Genomic DNA, 24,913 nt, shown 5'->3' on the forward strand with positions numbered 1-24,913 from the left:
CTTGAAGGAAGTTATCAAGAAGCAGTCATATGTTGCTCTGCAGTTTTGACATGGGTACACAAATGTGACACGTATTGAACTGGCAGAACCCCAAGTGCACATGACCTGCCTTCATCCCAACTGCGTGTGCATCAGGGCAAGCAATAGTGATGACACCGTCTTATATACTGAAAACAAATCTTACTTATAGTGGCAACACCACTCAAACAGCACCAGTCCTATAATATACTGCCATTTCATTTTCACTGCTGCAGCAAATAGACAGGGAAAGTGGTCACATATTTTTCTTAATTATTCATAGGACATGGGCATCACTGGCTGAGCCAGTATTTATTTTTTAGATTAGATTAGACTTAGTGTGGAAACAGGCCCTTCGGCCCAACAAGTCCACACCGACCCGCCGAAGCGCAACACACCCATACCCCCACATTTACCCCTTACCTAACACTACGGACAATTTAGCATGGCCAATTCACCTGACCCACACATCTTTGGACTGTGGGAGGAAACCGGAGCACCAACCCTAATGCCCAGAGTTGGAGCAGTTTGTGTTATGGAAAAAAAAGGCTACATCGTGCTTACATGATTGTGATTGAATAGCTTTGCAAGTCAATACTGGCGAAGGAAGTTCTTGCTGATTTATATTAAGCTTAATTAATTATACACAATGTTGTACGTCAGTATGAATTTATTTTGTTTACTTTTAACACAGACATACTAAAAATAACCAGATCATGACTCCAACAGAAAAGTAGACAAGACAAATATAGCACAGTGTAGGAGCGTTCAAAGAACCTTATGTAAAAGCACCGATGCAGTTTTATTTTCTCAAACATTGGGGGTAAGAAAGCAAGAACCAAATGAAATGTATATGAAGAGTATCAAAATGAGTAATTCCCTGAAACCCGATTAGAGCAAGCTGACAGCTTCAGCACTGAAAATAAGTTTAAATGTTTCCAAGCACTGCAAACTGCTTCAAGCCAAACGCTCTGCATGGAAGAGTATTAAAAGTTCATTTTTCAATAATATGACACTGAAAGCCCTTAGGTCTTTCATGTCTTAACAAGTGAAGGGAGACATTGTTTTCCAGCCCAGATACAAAGTACAACATAGAATGTAAATGTTTTCTCAGCCCTCCTCATGTCCAAATTTTCTTTGGAACCGCACCTCTCATTTAAAAGTTTCAAACACATGATGTAAGTAGCATGAGAGTTTTTTTTGAAAAGGAAACACACCCAAACTAATGTCCTGCCACTACTGTTGTCCAATTGTTTCCATGAGTGGATACATATTTAGTGAAGGATTAGAATATTATGTGATCACATAGCAACAGATTATCAGAATGCTTTTCAATGACATAGTAACCAATAATTGGTGGATTATATCCAGGACTGAGAAGGCATAGAAATTATAGGCCAGCTAAGGCACAAGAGATTTGGCAAGGTTGAATGTTGTTTATGTTAGTGCAAGGAAAATGACAAACAGGGCAGATGAGATGAAAGTTCAAATTAAAACATGGGGTATGATGTCATTGCTGACACCAAGAAATGGCTGAGAGGAGGCAGAATTGGCAACTCGGTATTCCAGAAAAGAAGGTGTGTAGATGAGACAGGGAAGAAGGTACCATAGGTTCCCTAACACAGTCTGCAAGAAATAAAAGTGCAGTTATGCCAGCAAATATCAAAGAAGTGTGAAAGTAAGAGGGTAGTGATAGCTGCAGGAGAGACGGCAGAGGATTGGAGGATAGCCATTGTGTTACCACTGTTCAAGAAGGTAGCAAAGGAAAAGCAGGAAATTATAGGCCAGTTACAGTCTAATGTCAGTGGGGAAATGTTTTGGAAGCAATTTAAAGGACAGAATTAATTTGGAAGATGTTGTGAAACTTGAAAGGGTTCAGAAAAGTTTTACAACGATGTTGCCAGGGTTGGAGCAGCTGAGCTACAGGGAGAGGCTGATTAGGCTGGGACTGTTTTCCCTGGAGCGTCGGAGGCCGAGGGGTGACCTTAGGTTTACAAAATTATGAGGGGCATGGATAGGGTAAATAGGCAAAGTCTTTTCCCTGGGGTCAGGGAGTCCAGAACTAGAGGGCATAGGTTTAGGGTGAGAGGGGAAAGATATAGAAGAGACCTCACGCTGAGGGTGGTACATATATGGAATGAGCTGCCAGAGGATGTGGCGGAGGCTGGTACAATTGCAACATTTAAGAGGCATTTGGATGGGTATATGAATAGGAAGTGTTTGGAGGGATATGGGCTGGGTGCTGGCAGGCGAGACTAGATTGGGTTGGGATATCTGGTCGGCATGGACAGGTTGGACCAAAGGGTCTGTTTCCATGCTGTACATCTCTATGACTTGGAGAGTCAGCATGGTTTTTTTAAGGAGAAGAGATCATTTCTGACCTACTTGATTGAATTTTTCAGAGGGAATGAGATGTATAGAATAAGGGCAACATATCTGGCACAGTCTACTTTGACTTCAGCAAGACTTTTGATCAAGTCCAATACGGGAGACTGACAGTGAAGGTGAGTGTCCATGGGGTTCATGGAAATTTTGCTAACTGGATCCAGAATTGCCTGAGTGGCAGGAAGCAGAAAGTAATGGTCAAGGGGTGTATGACTTGAAACTTGTGTCCACTGGTGTCCCATGGGTGTCAGTACTGGGGCCCCTGCTGTTTGCAGTTTATATAAATAAGTTAGACTTGAACTGGGGGAGGTCGATCAGTAAGTTCACTGACAATATAAAAAAATTGATGGGGTGGTAATTAGTGAGGAGGACAACCTTAGATGGGCTGGTCAAATGGGGGCTGAGTCAGTGGAAAATAGAATTCAGTCTGGATAAATGTAGGGTGATGCATTTGGGCAGAGCAAACAAGGAACAAGAATACACAGTGAATGGTAGAACGTTGGGTTCAATAATTAGAGGGACATTGAACACAGACACACACAAACCATTGGTCCCTTTAGGTGACAGGAAAGGTAGATAAAGTGGTTCAGGCAGCAGATGGGATACTTGACTTTATTAGCTAAGGCATAGACTTTAAGAGCAAGGAGATTTTACTGGAACGGTGTACAATGTTGGTTAGGCCATAACTAGAGTATTGTGTGCTGTTCTGGAACACACATAATGTGAGGTATAGGATTTCACTTGAGAGGATGCAAAGAGATTGCCAGGTCTGGATAGGTTTAGTTACGAAGAGGCATTGAATAGACTACTGTTGTTTTCCTTGAAGCAGATGAGACTAAGGGAGGACACAATTGAGATATGTAACATTATGAGGGACATTCACAGAGTAGACAGGAAAAATCCTCCCCATTCAGTAAAGGGATCAGTGATGGGGGCATAGACTTAGAGAAGATATGTGGAAACATACTTCTCAGATGGTGGTAGGAATATAGAACTCATTGCCTGTTACAGAGGCAGAAAACCTTATAACATTTAAGAAGTATTTAGATGTACACTTGCAATGCTAAGACATACAAAGATATAGCCTCAGGGCTGGAAAATGGGACTAGAATAGTTAAGTGATTGTTTTTGACAAGAGTAGACTTGACGGAATGAAGAGTCCTTTTTCTGTGCTATGGAACACTGTGACTCTAAAACAGATAGTAAATCATCATCTTACAGTGAGATGTGTCAAACAATTAATATAGAAAAATTGTTCTCCGACATCTCCATGATCCGTGTTCTTCATCATAAATGACGTGATTAAAAGCATACATTAGTTTGTGCTGTCAAAACGAACAAAACTATTTTCACAGAATGACAGATAATGGCAGAGTACATGAATAGTTGTAAACCACTATTTCCCCACCATATTTGTTGTACCTGAAATGATATAACACTATTGTTTAATCTGTGGAAGATCCTCATATCCAAAATGATTCTGAATAATTCTACTTTTAATGGTGAGTGTTCACAGCACAAACTCTGCCAGCCTCACACACCAAGATTATAAAGATCCTGGTGTGAGTAAGAAATCACCATGCACTCAGCTGCAAGTTGGTGAAAATGCTTATTTAGTATTAGAGTTTACAAGAAAAAAATACTTGCAATTATATAGCACATCTTCTCTAGTAAAGCATTTGAAGAGAATCAAGTTCCATGGGAACTTCATTAAATAAAATCTGACACCAAGTCAAGTCAGGAAATAGCAGGAAGGGTGACCAAAAAGCTTAATATGTCATAAGTTTCTGAGTAGGATATTTCAAAGGAGACAGTAAGAAGTGGAAAGTTTTAGGGATGTGATTTCAGGGCTTAGGTCAACTGCCAATAATGAATGCAAGAGCCCAAATTTAAACAGTCATGGATTGCTGCTGGCACATTATCAGAGAGTTGCACAGGGGAGTATATCTGGCCTGGTTCACAAGATCTAACATTTGAAACCAATCAAAAGTTGTACTTTTTTTGACGGGGGAGGGAAAACAGCTATGTCGTAATGTCAATTTAGTAATCAGTGTGCTGAAATTCAAGTCCAGTTATGAAACCAAAATAATACTGCGAAGTAATGTTTTGTTCAGACCTTAGTTTTCTTTTCTGTTTAATCCACAGCAAGGACTCTCACATGCACACATACATTGATCACACATATTCAGTATGTGTAACACTTTTCGGTTGATGTGCCAAGCAGCACAACAGAAAACTGCTAAATTCGCCCCCTAGGGCAAGCTGTGCCGAAACTAGCAGACGGTGGAAGGAAGCCCAGAACCAATCTCCTGAGTGCCACAGATGAAGGGGAAGTGAATATCACACTGCTTTAGAGAATCAGCCTGCAAATGTCATTCTCAGGCCAGCAGTGTTGTAGCTACCAGGAGAAATTTTCACACACGTGTAATGAGGCTGGGAGACTATAAAATATATTATCAGAGAGAATAATTGAAGCAGCAATGTAAGTAGCTGAAGGAATGTGGGATAAATGGGTTATGAGTAGAAGGAGATAGGATTAGGACCACTGTTTTCGAAAAGGAAATAACCAACATGGACTACTTGGCCGAACAACCTAATGTGCTAATCATTTCTGTTTAACGGGTCACCACATTTTCGATTGACGATACGTTGTGCATCCCTATCACTATGAATAGAGGACAAAAAAGATGTATCGTTCTGTATAACATTCTGCTTGCTGTTCTAGATCATATTTAGATCAATTCATCACTTAGATTGCAATCCATCACCTTCTCAAAAGGTAATAAGGCATGGGTATAAATGCTAGCCTAATCAATGATTAACCCACATCCCTTGAAAGAATTTTTAAAAATTGAATAGTTAGATTTTATTCTGTTTCACAAAGGGAGCCAAAACTGTATATGTATTTCAAGTGAAACAAGGTGAGAAAGGTGTAATCATAACAAGATGCAAAGACATAACATAAATATACTATAAATAAGCATAACATTTTAATAGGTTATAAGTAAGCAATGGGCAATTAGAGTTATCATATGAGATTAATGGATAAGAATTAATAACACCTGTAATGAAGACACCAGCATGTGACACATTCACCTGCAGCAGTTGCAAATCGCACATTCCAATTTACCTATCGGATCATGTTTTCTCAGAATGAGTTTGTCCCGTAGTCGGCTCCTCTTTGTATTGAAGCAGTAGCCACTTCCAGCTGCACTCACCATCCTCACAAGGATGGACCTGTCAAAATTTAACAAAACGTTACTGAGCTCCAGCTCTGCCAGTAAACCATTCAGATCTACATTTTTCAATGATCATAACCCATATTTCTTTAACACTCCCACAACATTGTCTCTGGCCTTTAAATTATAGTGGTCATTGAATGATTAGGGGAATGGAACAGCTAAGCAAAAGGATTCTTAAAAAATAGGAAAAGATGGACAATACTAAGTGACAGGGTGACGTTCGTGTGGAATTGGCAAGAGGGTTCATTTATGTAGCAACTTATCACATATTCTGGATGATCCAAGAGTGCATTTAACCAATGTATTAGATTTAAAGCGCAGTTACTGATGTAATACAGATTCAAGGCTGAAAGGAATGGCCAGCAACATGGAATTGAAGAGCAAAGGCTGAGCCACTGTTGTATAATCTTATTTTGAGAACCAGTGTAGCTCAGGGAGGTCAGAGACAATTCGACCATGGGCTGTCACGATTTGCACAAATTGTAAATTGTGTGTCATAGAAGCAAGTTAAAGATTTGCAATATCGAATGTGAATGTGAAAATGCAGGCACATTACACGGAGGATGAGCTTGTTAACGCCAACGTTCTAAATGATTATGCTATTCCTAGAAATCAAAGCACTTTGGTACTTTATCCATTCACAGGATGTGGGCATTGCTGAAAAAAACTAGCATTTATTGCCTATCTTTAACTTGCCTACATTAGTTACTTTCTTGCTAATACAGTCCCTGTACATTCTGGTTTTCACAGCAGTTCTGAGTGGCCGGTAGACCATTTTTTTAATGCAATTGAGAGAGTCAACCAGATTGCTGTTTATCACATGTAAACCAGATCCAGTAAAAACAGCAGATCTCCTTCTCCAATGAACCGGTTGGACTTTTAACAATGAGTCAGTTGTTTTATTGTCACTGATGATTTATGTAGTGATGGTTTCCTATTCCTGATTTATTTCTTTTTAAAATTTAATTTTCATATCTCTCTTCGTGGGATTTGAACTCATGCGTCCAGATTGTGTGTTCAGCCTCTGAACTGCAAGTCCAGTAACTTTACTGCACAGTTATTTTACAATACCCTTAATGAGACCGATTCATCTACTCAAGCCACAATCAACTAACTTGGTTGGATTTCCAAATGTTCTTCTTCTTCTAGGACTTTACAAGAAAAATTCTGTCTAATGAACAACTTCTCCAAAAGATTAAAATAAAATTGTCAGCATTCTTGAATTAGGTGCAGCCAATACAACCCGTTTAGATATGATCAAGAGCAATATACAGCCTGTGCCAGCATCTGAAAGGAAATTATTTAAAACAGGACTCGCATGTCCCCTTCATCTTTTTTGCTTCACATTTCAACTTCAGTTTGAACTTAAATCCAGGAGGGATTTAAGTAAATTCGGGGAGTTGGGATTGTTTTCCTTTTTACAGAAGTTTGAAAGGAAATTTAGTCGAGATATTCATGAGGGGCTTGGACAGGGTAGATAGGAAGAAACTGTTCCTGTTGATGGAAAGAATGAGAATGGGAAGTACAGATTTAAGATAACTGGCAAAAGAAGAAATGGTGACAGAAGGAAAACATTTTCATGCAACGAGTGATGAGGATCTGGACTGTACTGTCCAGGATTGTTGAGGAAGTAAATTCAATCAAAGCACTCCAAGGGGAATTATTCATTTATTATGATCTGAAAAGAAAGAATGTGTAGGGTTTTGGGGAGAAGGCAAGAGAATGGCCCTTGGTGAACTACTCATTCAGAGACAGTGCAGGCACGACAGGGCCAATGGCTCTCTGTATGCTGTAACGATTCAAAGATTCCTTGAATTGGAAGTTCTTCAGACATGACCTGACAGTATTGACAGATTATTTAGTTGTGAGGGGCATCACTGTAGAACAAAACCTCATCCTAACATGACAGTCAACTAGCAGGAATCAGTAGATAGCATTCAGGAGAGGAACACTAGCTTATGTTAATTCTCTCTGGCTTACACCACTCCTAGCACCCAACAGACATTTTACTGGATATAAGCTCACATTCAACAAGAATCAAATCTGCAATCTTCCACTTTGTGTAGCGTCATTATCCTGGCCCTAACAGATGATTTAACAAGGAAACAAAGGAGTGATACCAAAAAACATTAACCTTTCAGATGATGAAAAAAGATTTTGTCAGGACATTTCCCATCATAGCATTAAGGTATTACACATATCTTACCAGGAAGTGCTAAAAATACAACCAAATGCAAATAATCTGCAGCCATCAGGACTGGGTGAAGTACAACAGCTTGGGGATATTGAATAAAAGGTCATCGCAGCTGATTGACCATGAAAGGCAGTAATCTGAAAGAAAAACAAGTCCTCTGCCCGAGTTGGAACACTACCATTTATTAAACCCACAACACACTAAAGCCTAGAAATGATGCTGTTATATTGTATAAATGCTTTATAATGCCTCTAAAGATAGCGCAGAAGTCTTTATGCATTTGTGCTACTTTATGTATTTATGACAGTATAATCACTCAGCACAAACATTAATGTTTTGAAATATTCCAGGCGCAGTTGGTCTACCATTTCTAATGAGTATGATGACACGTTTGACCAGCGCTGTTGGGAATAGTCTCAACAAGCATCTCCTCTATCCTGGTCCACTCTAACCATCTGCAGGAAACCACATTTACTGGGATACTGAATTTGGTACCACAGCAACTCAGCATCCAGGCAGCTGCTGCTGATGTCACTGCTAGCAGCACTGCAGGTAACTGTTTGCATCAAAGAACAGGGTCATACGTCACAGTGAGTAATGCAAAGAAAAAATTTCACAAATGCAATAAAATGTGTTTTTCAATTGCTTTGAAGCAATCCAGTTAAAATTTCAAGCTCCTGAATTGCTCGGTGTCCCATGCTGACACTTGTCTACCCCCACTCACTACTCCCTCAGCTCTCCTCATCCTGCTCACTCTCTTCTCCCTCATAGTTTCCAGTCACTGACAGAAAGGGAACAGGGCACAGAATGGGAAGGAGGCAACTGGCATCGAGTGAGGGACTGAGAGAGATATAGAGTGGAGACAGTGAGATGGACTGGAGGGTGAAGGGAGCGGGGTCAAGGGGAATGAGGGGAGTGAGTAAAGGATACCAACTTGCAGTTTCAGGTGTACATTGATGAAATGCTGAAGACGTACCACCTTCCTGTTCTAGTCCAGCAGCTGGAAGAGGAGCTCTGACCTAACAGCATTTCACAGCCTTACAGCCTCTACCACAGTGAAGGCACAAGAAGCAAAATCATGTAAAGTTCAGCACTTCCCAGGTATCCTTGAAATCACACACCAACTTCACTCAGCATGTACCACTATCATTACTGTGTCTACAGTTTGGAACCTCTATCCAACACCACACCACCATGGGAGCAACAGCAAACCCAGGATTGAAGCAGTCCCAGGACAGAGCACCGATCACCATCCAAGGGGAAGGTGGAGTGGACAATAAGTGCAGCCTGGCTGCTCAGGCAGCATCCAACGAGCAGCGAAACTGATTCAGAATCTGGTTTCCAGCATCTGCAGTCATTGTTTTTACCCAATAAGTGCAGCCTTGCCAGCATCACCCACATGCCAAGAACATATTAAATAGGACCAATATATTTGACTCTACTGCTGGTCATACAAAATGGCAACTGAGTCTTAGGTTTGACAGCTGAAAAGTCAGTCTTGGGAATAAGAAACTATTTTTTACTTAAAAACTAACTTTCCTAAACTCCAGCATGGGTTAGATGGATCAAAAGGGCTTTTCTGATCTTACACTATATTCTTGCCATGACTGAGCAAAGATCTTTCCAATACTTCTAAGGAAATATCATTAATGTCAAAGTCTCCACTGAATGCAAGAGTTTAGAGTGATAATTAGGTTTAACAAACAGATACTTTGGACCCAGTTACAATAATAAAACGCTGCAATGGGGTAACTTCTGGAAAGTCTATATAGGGCTGAAGATAGTAAGCCATTGAGTAAAATACTTCCACGTTTCAGTTTTGGATGATACTGAACAGATTTGATCCGACAAAGTAACTCCCTTTGTGCATCGAGAGAGGTTGGCACAATTATCAACTCGTGTCGTTTGAATATTCTAGAACTCAAATTGCATCAAAGAGGAGACAAACCTGAAAAATGCCTCTTTAGACAGTATTGTTGTATCAAGTTAATTTCTTTCTGTTCATTCGTGGGATATGAGCATCTATGGCAATTAACGGGCTGGGTGGGGGTGCAAAACAGTTTTTAATTGTTTATTCCTTTTTACCCTTGAAAAGATAGTGGTGAACCACGTTCTTGACAACTGAGTGGCTCGCTAGGCCATTTGGAAGGACAGTTAAAGGCCAACTATGTTGCTGTGGCTTTGATGTCACGCGTCAGTCAAACTGGGTAAGGATGGCAAATTTCCTTCTCTACATTAGTGAGTCAGACACTGATTCCGGTAGCTGCTCAGTCACCATTACAGATTCCAGTTTTTATTCCAGAAATACTTATTAACTGAATTTAAATTCCCCAGCTGCTGTGCTGGGAATTGAACTCATGAAGTCATTTCTGAACAATGCAAACATGGAGATAATGGGAGCCTGTTCCTGGATCGTTAGTTCAGGCCTTTGGATTACTAATCCAGTAATGCAACCATTATGTCATCAATCTCTACAATGAAAACACAACCCATTTAAGAAAAAAAATGCCTCCCATGTGGTGTAATTTCAATGTCCTAATTCAAACTTCTAACAATTTGACTTTTCTTTGTTAATGAAAAGTGTTTTCAAAATGCCAACACCCAGTCCAAAAGCCATAGTCAGGATAGAATTGGATTGCTGACTACAGGATCTGACTTCTACTGTATTTAAATCAGCGATTAAACTATAAATATAACTGGTAGTTTTACTAGTTGACTTAGGTCAAAACATATAAAGATTTAATAAAAATACTTTTGGCAGTAGTGGGTTGGTGCACATATCAAGAATTTAATGCTTTAAATGAATCTCTTAGTCCATTTTGGACATCATCATAGATTCTAGTCAGCAGGTGAGCAGAAGGACAGCATTTGAAACTCGACACGAGGAACTTGGCTCAGGCAGTGGGGTAGTCGAGGAAACAGAAAAGCTGACTTTTCTGTGTGCTGTAAGGATCTGAGATCACCTCAATGACTCTTTACACAGCTGTTCTACAAGTGAAAGGGGAAAAGATAAAACAGCTACTCACACATTTACTAGCAGCAGTTACTCAATATCACTAACAGCTGAAGAACAAGAATATTGACCTTACTCCCACCCAAAGTACCAGGAACAATGTATGATCATCTTTTTCCTTCAAAACGAAATGACTCAAAAAAGTAATTCAGAAAATCGAGGTACCACTGATAAAAGGACGTCAATAAATGCGAAGCAAAGATTGTCAGGAGAGGGACAAACTGTACACAGTGAGTAATGCAAATAGTTACTGTTGAAATGGAAACAACAGGTATCCAGCAAGACGATTACAGTGATACAGCTCTGACGCACATAAAGTGAACCATTTCAAATAGTGACAGACACAGAAAAGACCAAACCCTTCAAACCACAATTGTTCTAAGCAGGGAAGTGCAACAGGTCTCCTCGTGTTCCTGTCCAGCCCTAACCATACCTACTGGTGCCTTTTCAGGTTGGGTAACAACAGAAAAAAAACATGTTTCTGCTCAGATGAAAGGATGTTTTGAAACTAAGTTCTTGCAGACTCTTCAGTAAAAACCAATGAGATCAACACTCCCCCAGAATGATGGATTCACAAGCATGGCTCTTCAATTAACAGGTATTATGCAAATTCAGTTTGCACTGTCAACCTTTCAACAAGAATAGCTTATCAACACCAAGAGCTTGAAATCAAACTTAAGCAAATAAAAACTCAAGTGAAAAAGCTGCATTTTATATTAATGTTGTTTTAATTTCAATTGCTGAATCAAAGCCAATTTGCAACATTTACACTGCCTCACCCAGCTTTGTTATCCTGGCCCAGTTTTAAAATAGATTTGTGAATCAGGTGCCAGGGGACGAGATCCAGATTTAGAAGCATTACCAGAGAAAGTGTGGATCCCCCTCCTCACTCTGTGAAGACAGAGAGAGTGGATCCAGCACCCCTCTCTCTAAAGATGTAGGTACTTCAGAGTGGAGAAAAAAAAAATGACTGAGTGAGCATCACAGCGAGCCCCAGCAGTGGAGTCCAGAATACATGGTTGCCAAAGTAACTCCAGAGAATAATTATAACGTTAAGGGCATCCTATGTTTCCTATTCTCTACTGGTGTAGGCCAGCTGTATCTTTATATCCTCTGACTCAACAGCCCCATCAGTCTTCAGGGAGAATCATAATCTGCCCAATATGCTAACTGCCTGATATCCATACACTGCAAGAGGACACTGAGCAACTACAGATTCCCCGGACAAGCTGGTTGTGCCCATACACAGTACAGACTTGAAGCCACTACACTCTACAATGTGCTTACCAGAACCCAGTAACTGCTACTCAAAAAACCACCAACATCCATCCACTTTACCTTTAGTCTTGTGGTACAACAATAACTAAATCCTTGGCTCGTCAAACCACTTGGTTCATCTACAACAGATCCAGGCATGAAGAAAGGGAATGGCAGAAATGGGGAGCTCTGAACATTTTTCTACATTGAACGTCATTTGCTACCAACCCAATCAATATGTTCAAATCCTACTTAAGCTGAGCCTATTCGGTTTCAGAATCTATAACTTCTGAAGGTTTTAGAAGTCTCCATTGTAGTATTCACAAATTTAAAACCTATAAACCTTGTGACAACCAACATTGAGTCAAGAAGGAAAACTGGTCCCAAAGAAAGGCTGCTTATGACTCCACTTGGAAATTATTTTTAAAAATTTGTTCTTGGGATGTGGGTATTGCTGAAGAGGCCAGCATTTGTTGTCCGTTCTGAAGTGACAGAGGGTAGTTCAGAGTCATCCACATTATTCTGAGTCTGGAGTCACATGTAGGCCAGACCAAGTGAGGATGGCAGTATCCTTCCTTAAATGACATTAGTGAACCAGATGAATAGCAATCAACAGCAGCTACATAGTTGCTATTGCCCAGCTTTTCTAATCCAGATTTTTAATGAATTCAAATTTCACTATCTACCACGATGTGGTTCGAGCCATGTCCCCAGAGCATTAGCGTGAGATTCTGGACTGCTAACCCAGTGACATTATCACTACGCCACTACCTCCTTCTGTCATCAGCTTCTGCGTTTCAACAGTCATCTAACTAACTATCGCAGGACACCAGCCCTTTTTTATTTCCACTTATTCTCAGTATCATATTTTCCTAGGAATGTGTATCAAAGGTCTTACTGAAATACAAATATCACTTGACTACCCTTGCCTCATCCTTTCTGAACACAGTGAGCCACTTTAAATGATTTTATTTCTGTTCAGATACTTTAGGACAATAAGACCTTATCTTCAATGATGGCTTCCATTAACATTACCCCACAATGGATGCCCAATTCAGGGGCTTGGGGTCATGTTTGCTCCCTTCATTGAGACATAGTAATTTACAACAATATTTCCCCAGTTCCAAGACATCTCTTTCCCATGGTGTGACGTCTAGAAGTTTTATGTCTGCAATTCTGCATTTTCTTCCATGCTTCCCTCAACAACCTTCAAACATTACATTCAGCCCCTGACTTTGATTTACCTGAAGGTGATGGAATTGCTAACTATTCGGATTGTCGTGAGATTTATCTTAAAAACCCTCTCGAGCTCCCTTCCCAAAAAAGTGATCCATCTCCAGTTTTGTGAAAACTCAAGCAAACAAAGTATTGAGCATTTTTAGAGCATAGCAATAGTGTTAAAAACACAAGCAGTGACTTACTTCGACTTGCTCTTGGCAACTGCGATTATCCAACACATTCAATTTGAATAAAAAAGAAAAAAAAATGAACATTAGTTTACTTATATACTCAGCTTCACAGCATTACAGTCTAATTTAAATGATTCAATAATAACAGCCATTTAGTTGATCTCAGGAAACATGCCCCACTCCACAAATCTATTGTCAACAAATCTCAGGAAAATTCAATTTATTTCGTGTATATTTTAAAAGCATCCACAGTTAATTAGCACAATTCCGTGGTGCAGTTTACACTCTCGCAACATTAATCACATAATGGATGAGTCCTTTTGAAATAAATCTGTTGGAGTTGCCTTTTGGCTCGAAAAACACTCAATAAACTGGAATTAAATTTGCGGACGGGTGCAGCCATGAGATACTTAACACAGAAGATTAGCATCACCTAGTGATAGGAAGAGAGTCCTGCAACAGAACAGTGATGAAGTGACCAACACATTTAGTGTCTGGTCATGGAGGTTTGGCCAGGGCAGAAAACGAACATTTTACTGAAAGTACTGCAGGTGAGAGAGGTTATGCAACATCAGGGAATATTAAAATATGCTTCCATATGCTATTCAACCTTAACAGATAAAGGATAACTTAGTTACTATATAGACATAGGCTGACAGCATGCTGTATCATTGGCTACTTGTTTCAGTGAAGATAAAAGGACAACGTAAAGCTACCCAGGAATAGATAAAAATAGACAATAAAAGCTCGGTACAAATAGATAAAAAGAATAAAAGCAGCCAGAGTAAGCACTGTCTCTTACACGTCAAGCAAGACTGTGAAATCAATAATGAGAAACAGGGAAATGGCACAGATTTGGACCATGTTTTCTGTATTCGTCTTCAGAGCAGAAACACAAAATACTCACCAAGAATTGTAGAAAAGCACAGGGTAAATGAGAGGGAGAAACTTATAACAATCACAACCATTAAAGAAATAAATACTGGGATGAAGGCTGAAAAATCCCTAAACCAAATGGTCCGCATCCTTGGGTCATAAAGGAGATGGCTTAGTTGGAATCTTCCAAAATCTTCTAGATTCTGGAAAAGTCTCAGCAGGTTGGAAAGCCACACATAACATGGAATGGTGGAAGACAGGAAAGACAAAGCAGTTGGTCAATCTCTGTCTTTGGGAAAATGCTAGAATCCATTATTGAGATGGTTGTGGCAGAACATTTGGAATAACCAGGCAGAGTCAACATGGTTTTGAGAGAGGGAAATTACGTATGACAAAATTGCTAGAGCTCTATGACAATGTAACATTTGGGAGAGACACAGGAGATTCAGTATAGGGTTTCCAAAAGGCATTCTATAAAAGGTATATACAAGTTGACAAACTCATGGTATTGGGGTAATATATTACCACGGATAGATACACTCCTTCAAAAAATGGCTTCAGACACTGGATACAACAAAACTATGGACTCTGACAACAGTCCGGCAATAGTATTGAAGACTCATGTTCCAGTACAAGCCGTAACCCTAGCCAAGCAGTTCCAATACAGCTACAAATCTGGAATCTCCCCAATGTAGAAAATTGCCTAGAAATGTCCTGTCCACAAAAGCAGGACAAATCCAGCCCAGCAATTATCACCCTATATCATTGGGCGGCACGGTGGCACAGTGGTTAGCACTGCTGCCTTACAGCGCCTGTAGACCCGGGTTCAATTCCCGACTCAGGCGACTGACTGTGTGGAGTTTGCACGTTCTCCCCGTGTCTGCGTGGGTTTCCTCCGGGTGCTCCGGTTTCCTCCCACAGTCCAAAGATGTGCGGGTCAGGTGAATTGGCCAAGCAAAATTGCCCGTAGTGTTAGGTAAGGGGTAATATGTAGGGGTATGGGTGGGTTGCGCTTCGGCGGGTCGGTGTGGACTTGTTGGGCCGAAGGGCCTGTTTCCACACTGTAAGTCTAATCTAATCAGTCTTCAGGGGAGACAATAGCATGGCTGTGTTATCAGAGGATTAGTAATCCAGACCTAAGTGACCCTCTGGGGATTAAGGTTTGAATTTCCCCACAACAGATGGTAGAATGGGATTTTATTAAAATCTGGAATTAAAACGTAGTCATTAAAATCTGTTTCAATAATGCCCTTTCGGAAATGAAATCTGCTGTCCTTACATGCTTTTGCCTAAATGTGATTGTGGCAATATGATTAACTCGTAACTGTATTCTGAAATGGTCAAACGAGCCACTCAATTCTAGAAACTACTTAAAAATCTCAAAAAGGAATTAAACCAGACTAATTTCCTGGTATTCACCGAAGGAAGAGAAGTGACAATGCCATTCTCAATCCTCTTGACACTGCAAAGTCCTCCTTTCTGACATCTAGGGGCTAGTGCCAAAATTGGGAGAACCATTTGTCAGACAAGTCAATCAACAGCTTGACATAATCATACTCTGAACATATTATCCATACAATATCCTAGACAACAACATCAGCAACCCAGAATACCCTGTCCCACCATTAAGGTACAGCCACTAGAGGCACAGGCAAAATGGTACACAGTCGGGACAGAGTTGCCCTCTGAGTCCTCGACAGTGACTGTGAAACCCACAAAATTGCATGGCATCAGGTCAACATGAGCAATAAAACCTCCCTGGATCAGGAACGTCAATGTCAATGTCATCGCCAACAGCAGCTTGACAGCACAAGCACTGATCAAGCTCATCACATTAGAGGACACTGCTGCTCAACTGGGTCTGCAGGAAGTGAAGGAACCAACAGAAGGGAAAAACATACTGGACTTCATGCTCACTAGTCTGCCTGCAGCAGATGTATCAGTTCATGACAATTCTGTTACAAGTGACCATCACACAGTCCTTCTGTAGTCGAAGTTTCCTCTTCAAATCAAGGGGAGCTTCCATTGTGTGGCACTACCAATGTACTACATAGATTTGAAACAATTGTACCAACTGAAGACAAGGCATCGATGATGCAACTGTGGTCCTTAAGAAGCAGCTGACTCAGCTCCTCAACATTCTGCAATCTCATGGCCCAGCATTTTCCATGATAAAAGCCAGGGGATCAACACTGATTCAATGAAGAATGTAAGGTGTGCCAGGAGCAGCACTAGGCAGATTGAAGAATAAAGTCTCAACTTGTTATCGATAAAACAGGTCTGTTTGCATGCCAAACAGAAAGTGGTAAGTGGGCTAAGTAATTCTACAATCAATAGATCAGATCGAAGCTCTGCAGTACTGTCACATTCAGTCCTGAATTGTAGTACTCAAATTAAACAACTCACTGGAGGATGAGGCTTTACAAGTATCCCATCCCCGATAATGGGAGAGCCCAGTACCTTTATGCAAAAGATACAGCTGAAACATTTTCAACAATCTTCAGCCAGTGAAAGATCCATCTCAGCCTCCTCCAAAAGTCCCCAGCAGCACATATGTCAGTCTTTAATTCACTCCAAGTAATCTCAATAAATGATGGAATGTACTGGATACTGCAAAGGCTATGGGCCCTGACAACATTCCAGCAATAGTACTGAAGACCTGAACTTGCCACATCCCGAGCTAAAGCTGGTCCAGTCCAGCTATAAAACCAGTATTTAAAATGTGGAAATGTGGAATATCACCCAGATATGCCTTATAAACAAAAAGAAGGACAAATCAAACCAAGCCAGTTCCTGTTCCCATCAATACACCCTTAATCATCAGGAAAGTGAAAGAAGAGGTCATCAACAGTGCTACCAAGCAGCAGCTGCTCAGCAATAACCTGCTCACTGACACTCAGTTTGGGTTCTAGCAGGAATTAAGGACTACGGGGAGAATGCGGGTAAGTGGTGTTGAAATGCCCATATGTCTTATGGTCTTAGGGCAACAAAGCTCCTGATCTCATTACAGCCTTGGTTCAAACAGGAACAAAAAAAAAACAGAATTCCAGAATTAAGGCGAGAGCCTTTTACATCAACGAGCTCGGGCAAAACTCGAGCCAACTGGAATCTGAGGGAACGTCTTCACTGTTACACGGGAAGTTTGTTGTATTTGTTGGAGGTCAGTCATCTCAGCTCCAGGACATCTCTACAGGAGTTCCTCAGGGTAGTGTCCCAAGCCCAAGCATCTTCAGCTGCTTCAGCAATGGCCTTCCCTCTTTCATAAGGTCAGAAGTGGAGATGTTCACGAATGATTGCACAAAGTTCAGTACCATTTGTAACTCCTCAGATACTGAAGTAGACTATGTCCCGATGCAACAACTAGAAAATATCCAGGTTTGGGCTAACAAGTGGGAAGAAACATTCATGCCACACAAGTGCCAGGCGATGACCATCTCCAAAAGGAACTTTAACTATTGTCCTTGACATTCAATGGCATTACCACAATTTCCCACAATCAGTATTGTTGGTGTTATCATTGGCCAGACATTGAGCTGAACCACCATATAAATAACGTGACTACAAGGGCAGCTCAGAGTTCAGGAATCCCACAGTGAGTAACTTACTTGTCTTCCCTAACTTGTCCAGCATCTACAAGTCACAAATTAGGAGCACGATGAAATATACTCCACCTAACTGGATGACTGCAGCTCCATCACTTAAGGTGACTTGACACAAGCTAGACAGTAACTTGCTTGGGACAAGAATCACAAACATTCATTAACTCCACCACTGATCCAGTCGCGTGTACGATCTACAAGATATTCATCAAGGCTCCTTAGACAGCACCTTCCAATCTATGATCACTATTGTCTCGAAGGACAAGGGCAGTAAATACATGGGTAGTAAATACATGGGTAGAACACCCTCTGCAAGATTGGAAAAAAACCTCCACTGGTTGGAACAGAACTATAACAAAGGAAGATGTTCATGACTGTCGAATGAAGGTCCATCATTTTTAGCCTGAGGATATCACAGCAGCTCATCTCCATCTTCTTTAGAACAATTAGAGATGGGCACCAAATACTGACTTTCCATGAACAAGTTAAAAAGTTTGCTAATTATCATGAAACAAACTCCAGTAGATATGCCATTTTTAACTTGGTAAACAATAACCAGTGGAACTTAAAGTCTGAAGGATCAATAATTTATTCCATATTCATGACTTCGATGAAGGAACTGACTATTGTAATCACAATTCCTGGTAAAACAAAAATAGATAGATCAGCAGGTGACGACAACAACAACAACAACAACAACAACAGGCCACTCAGCCCTTCAAACTTGTTCCATCATTCAATAAGATGATGGCACTACATTCCTGCGTTTCCAGTAATCTTTCATCCCCTTTGTAATCAAGAATGTATCTACATCGGCCTTAAAAATATTTTAAAATTCTGATGTGGAAGAACTGATGTTGTACTGGAGTGGACAAAGTTAAAAATCACATCACCAGGTTAGAATCACCAGGCTTATTTGGAAGCACTAGCTTTCGGAGCACTCCGAAAGCTATCATCATCAGCGGTAGCGTCATCAATGCGCTTCCGGATGAAGCATTGTGGCATGGCCAGCTTTTTATTTAAGTGTTTAAGTTTCCTTGGGTTGACTATGTCATTTCCTGTGATGATGTCATTTCCGGTTCTTTTTCTCAGCGTGTGGCAATGGGATCCAAGTCAATGTGTTTGTTGATAGAGTTCCGGTTGGAATGCCATGCCTCTAGGAATTCTCGTGCATGTCTCTGTTTGGCTTGTCCTAGGATGGATGTGTTGTCCCAGTCAAAGTGGTGTTCTACCTCATCTGTATGTAAGGATACTAGTGAGAGTGGGTCATGTCTTTTTGTGGCTAGTTGATGTTCATGTATCCTGGTGGCTAGTTTTCTGCCTGTTTGTCCAATGTAGTGTTTGTTACAGTTCTTGCAAGGTACTTTGTCAATGACATTAGTTTTGCTAGTTGTCTGTATAGGGTCTTTCAAGTTCATTAGCTGCTGTTTTAGTCTCAGTAGTCTGGCAGTCATTTCCAAGATGTCTTTGAAGTAGAGGAGAGTGGCTAGGGTTTCTGGACGTGTTTTGTCTGCTTGTTGGGGTTTGTTACTGAGAAATCACCTATACAGTGTATTCAAAAAGAACGGGTACCCAATGAACAGTCTGCTGATTTCTCTGCAACAAACCCAAACAAGCAGACAAAACATGTCCAGAAACCCTAGCCACTCTCCCCTATATCAAAGGCATCTCGGAAATGACTGCCAGACTACTCAGACCCCTTGGCATCATGGTAGCCCACAAACCCACTAACACACTAAAACAGCAGCTAATGAACTTGAAAGACCCTATGCAGACAATGAGCAAAACTAATGTCATTAACAAAGTAACTTGCAAGAACTGTAACAAACACTACATTGGACAAACAGGCAGAAAACTAGCCACCAGGATACATGAACATCAACTAGCCACAAAAAGACATGACCCACTCTCACTAGTATCCTTACATACAGATAAGGAAGGACACCACTTTGACTGGGACAACACATCCATCCTCGGAAAAACCAAACAAAACACACATGAGAATTCCTACAGGCATGGCCTTCCAACCGGAACTCCAAAACAAACACATGGACTTGGATCCCATTTACCATTCCCTGAGACATCACCAACCCAAGGAGACCTGAGACATCACCAACCCAAGGAGACCATACCACCAGTGCTTCATCCGGAGGCTCACTGATGAGGTTACCTAGTATGGTGATAAAACGCCTGAAAACGAACCTTCCAGCTCAGTGGGTGAAACTAAATCAAGAACCTTAACCTGAGCTACAAATCTTCTGAAAACTCGCTATAACCTGGTGTTATGTGATTTTTAAACTTTAATAAATTCTGCATCCACTGTTTTTTGAGGAAGGGAGTTCCAAAGACACTCAATCCTCAAAAACAAAATCCTCATTTCCACCTTAACGGAGAGGTTTGTTTTAACTATGATCCCTAGTTCTAGATTGTTCCACAAGGAAACACCTTTCCACGTGCCCCCAACCCCCGGTATATTACATAAATCTCCTCTGATTCTTCTAAACTCCAGAGGATACAGGTCTAGTCTTTCCTCATAAAACAATAAAGATTCCTCCAAATATTGTGAGGACCAAAAAATATCTGTAAAGTGATGTACAGAACTTTGATAAATCTGCATTTTGACTACTAAATACAGTTGTGATTTCCATAAGGAGTAATATACTTGCATTGGGAGGAGTTCAAAGAAAGTTCACTGGGTTGATTCTTGGGATGAAGGATTGTCTAATGATAAAATGTTGAGGTTGGGCCTAATATTTGAAGTTTACAACAAAAGGAGGAGATTGTAATGAAACTCAAGATGCCGAGGACTTTTGACAGGGTAATTACAGCCTAACAGAGAGCATAAACGGATGCTAAAACTGCAAACATTGTAACATTTGTATCATTGTTACTGGTCTTTGAAGGAAAGGAGTTTGCCTTTATCTACTGCCTTATCACATTCAAAAGTATTTTATTCGATTACTTTGTGTTGCAACTGTTCAACAATTTACTAACCACTCCCAATCCATTACCAGGTTTAACTGGCTGAATATTTGTGCAAACTACTGATAATAATCTTCCACAGGAATAAATGCTTTGACTTTGAATGGTGACGATTTGGTTAGATAGTTAGCTTTGCAACAGTTGATGACACATGCTCCTTGACGTCACCTTTCACCTAAATTCGCAGTGCATTTGATATCGGTCTCTGTGTCTCCAATCTCAGCCTTTATGAACCTTACTTTCCCGTAACCTAAGCGTGTGCAGGCCTTGGCACTTCTGAGGTCTCAAGTCTCAAGCAACTGTTAACTTCCACCAGAAGCAGGCAGGATCTTGGTCTAACATTTCAAGTTGAGGATCACGCATGCTGCAAAAGAAGAACTCGTTCACTTCTATACTGAAACAGATATCTACGAATGACCTGTCTCCATGCTGTAGGGAGGCTAGGATTCTATGAATAAGTGATAGACAGCCAGAAGCATGGTTGGAAACTTCTAACATGAAGGCAAAAATATTAACAACAGAGCCAAGTAGACACACACGTGGTGAGTAATGGTCTGAATCTAGCAGGATTTATACTCTCTCAAAACATACATACAAAGGCATTTACAGCCATTGAATGGTGCTATGCAGCTATAATAAATGGTACAGTATTTATACTGTACAGTACCCTTGATGTTATGCTGCAGGCTGGGAATTCAAGACTGAGACCTCAGTTCCCACCACAAAACTTTGTGAAACTGAAGTCAATGAAATCTGGTCATGCTTGAGTTGACACCAGGAAATAACCAAGAAAGCCTTCAGTTTGTCATTAAAAACTCACAAATGGTTGACTAATGTCCTTTGCTGACCATACGTAGTCACACCAAGACATGATTCCAGTCCATAGTTAAACAAGGGATTCTTAATACACTCAGTGTTCTTTGCTGACCCGGTGTTGGCCATGTTTGAATCAGGTTTGCCTTGAAAGTACCAGTTCGGTTTTCTCCCAACCTTCATAGCATCCCCTACCATTTCCTCATGGTTGCTTGAGCATGCCTTGCAATTAAAGACTGACAAATTTTGGAAAGAGATATTTCTTGCATTTGTGAATCCAAATACATCGCACAGTGAGGGCAATATTTTGATGGCCTGAAAGCTATATTTCTGCTTCATTTGCTGAAATCTGGTTTGATTTTAAAAATAAAATTCGTTCAAAAATATAAATGAATTCAATAAAATAAATACAAAAAAACTGCTTCCTTTAGTGGAGGTTCTTCACACAACCTTCGAGTTGGGCCGCTCAGGAGGGTAAGCTCTTTTCAGACAAGGATGATATAATTTCAGAATGCTGTCTTCCAAAGGGATGAGGATACTGGATCAACTGAGATTTTCAAGACTGGGTGGTAGACTTTGACTTGGATATTGGAGTTGTGGACAAAAGCATGCAAATGGAACAGAGGTACTGATCATCCCCCAATCCGAAGATCAAGATGGTAGGTGTAGGGTGGCCAAGCACAAGGCTCGTCCACTTTCTTTCTTTTTTCTCTTTCTTCTTTAAAGCCTGGAGCATGGCAGGCGAAGGAAGAGGCCTTCAGTGGCAGCAGCAGCAGCAACACCAGGACGAGTTGGCTGCAGCTCCACCCCAGCCCGGGATCTCCTAAACTAACAGGCTGGGCTGAGGCTCCAGGTCCGCAGCTAGGCCCGGGTGCCCGAAGCTGAAGCATCAGCGAAAGGGACGGATGGTGGATTGGAGGCAGCATCTGAAGGAGCATCAGATATGGAACCCACACATCCCCATGCCCATGGCACCAGCTTGAATGCGGTCATGGGAGTGGTAATGGAGGAGACCCATCACTGATACCCCAGAGCCTGTGACAGAGACCCAGCAGCAACTGGAGGGCAGTGAAGGACAAACAAGAAGAGAGAGGAAGATGAACTTTTACAGTAAAAGCTCACATTATATTCAGTGTTTCAAGATGGCACCGGAGCATGGCAATACTTTGTACGTAACACATGAAGAAACACTCTTCACTGGATTTTTATATACAGTATATAACAATAAATCTAAATCTAATTAAATGCCAGGACAGCCTCTAAGTATTGAGCTCCAACAGGACCAGAAGGAAAGCAACTTGCTCTGAATTAACCATTGAAAAATGACCAAGGTGACTCTTTGCAATGTTTGCTATGATGTTTGAGAGCCAGCTGACTAGCACTGAGTGTTTCTTAACAGAACCATCAAGGTAGAGAACTCAGGGTTTAGTTTTTAAAATTTTATTTCTACAAAATGTGCTTACTGCTATAAATTTACTTTTCCAATACAAAATCATGATCAAACCTGCAAAAGCAGTTTAAATTAATCTAGCTGCATGAATACACTTTCACAATGGCAGATGGAAGCCAGAGGGCAATCTCTGCAACTCCATTCACAGGCTAAAACATGTAGTGTGCATGTCATTAACACCAGCCCCTCTGGCTGGGTCCAGCCTTGATGTGCAGGGAGCACTAACATAGCAAGCTCGGGCCCAAAAGCACATGGAAAGCCACCTGCTCCCTAATTAAACTGAAAGCTCTGGTAAATCAGGAGATCTATTTGGCCAAGCAACCATCAGCTCTTTACATATCTTCACTACTGAACTAAAAATGCCTCTCTCATCATCATCCAAGATGGCGGCAGAGTAGGACTCCTCAACCAGAACCCATCCACTCCTTCCGTTCCTTTTCTTCTTTTCTCTTTTTGTATTTTCTTTTCCTTCTTACGTCCTTGAGCCTCCAGTGAAGTTATCGCTGACTCCTGGCATCAGCATGGGTGTCCAGCCTTTCCTCCCATCCTTGAGCCTCCTGTGATGGTAGACTTTTTATTTCTTTAGTTTATTAAGTACAAATTCTTCAGAAAAAATTAAGAATCTGTACCAAGGTATCTTTGTACCTAAGATGATGTCGTAATGAGGTGTCAACCTTTCACTGCACTCGTATGAGTACATGTAACAATAAGGCTAATTCTAATTCTCTTAGTTTTGGCATCAGTTCCTGCTTGTAGACAGGCACATGGACAGTTCAGGTACAGCACATATATTTCAGCCAAAGCCCATCTACTCCTGCAGAATTACTGACACATGAATATGAGTAGAAAATGTACAAGTGTTCATTTGCAAGTGAATTTTTAAAAACAACAAATATAAATAATTGAGTTCAGTAAACTACTGCCAATGATTTCCATGGTTGACTGATACTTCCCCTCCTCCATCATTTGTATGTTCCGTTAAACAAGCAATCTCAAACTTAATCATTACATCAGTAGGAGGCTGTTTGACTCATTATTGGCATTCAAACTACTGGAAAAAAACCTACAACGTTATCCAATCTATGCTTGATCAAAGTGAGGGAAGGAGCTGGACTTTAAAAGTAACACTTGCTCAGGAATAACCTGCTCACCAACTCCAGTTTGGGGTGTGCCAGGAGCACTTGACTCTTGACTTTATTACAACCCTAATCAAATCAGGAACAAAAGCTGAATTCCATAGGCAAAGTGACTGTCCTTGACATCAAGGCCTCATTTGACTGTGTTGTGGTATCAAAGGAGCCTTAGCAAAATTCTCCAATGCTCAAGGTTATACCAGCACAAACAAAAACTGGTGTGGCTTTTGGAGGTCAATCATCTCGGTTCCAGGCCATCACGGCAGGTGGTTTACCAGTTCAAGGGCAGTTGGGAAAAGGGTTATAAACACTGGCCTGGCACATGAAGATCATGTCCGGTGAACTAATAATATGTTTAAAAAAATCAATTTTCACCATCAATCATGTTTCTTTTCAACCTTATTCTTCTGTTCTTGGGAAATATTTCCTGTTTAACAAAGCTTCATTAAAACCTTCTCACTGAACTGCTGCCTTCCTTTTATAAAATCACACATACCCCCAGTAACATGTTTTTAAAATAAAGCCAATCTTAGTGGAGCCAT

At 40.8% G+C, this 24,913-nt stretch overlaps 1 protein-coding gene across 1 annotated transcript in view; it reads right to left on the bottom strand.

Annotated features, from left to right (window-relative positions):
- Positions 1-24,913, bottom strand: part of mrpl33 (mitochondrial ribosomal protein L33) — a 40,331-nt gene that overhangs the window by 2,629 nt on the left and 12,789 nt on the right. Inside the window, exons 3-4 of the mRNA XM_060856153.1 lie at positions 13,531-13,549; positions 5,534-5,640 (exon numbers count right to left, since the gene is read on the bottom strand). Of these exons, the coding sequence (XP_060712136.1) occupies positions 5,534-5,640; positions 13,531-13,549 (126 nt within the window). The remainder of the gene's footprint in view (positions 1-5,533; positions 5,641-13,530; positions 13,550-24,913) is intronic.

The sequence above is a fragment of the Hemiscyllium ocellatum genome, chromosome 3 (genome assembly GCF_020745735.1).
Source record: "Hemiscyllium ocellatum isolate sHemOce1 chromosome 3, sHemOce1.pat.X.cur, whole genome shotgun sequence".
Lineage (NCBI taxonomy): Eukaryota > Metazoa > Chordata > Chondrichthyes > Orectolobiformes > Hemiscylliidae > Hemiscyllium > Hemiscyllium ocellatum.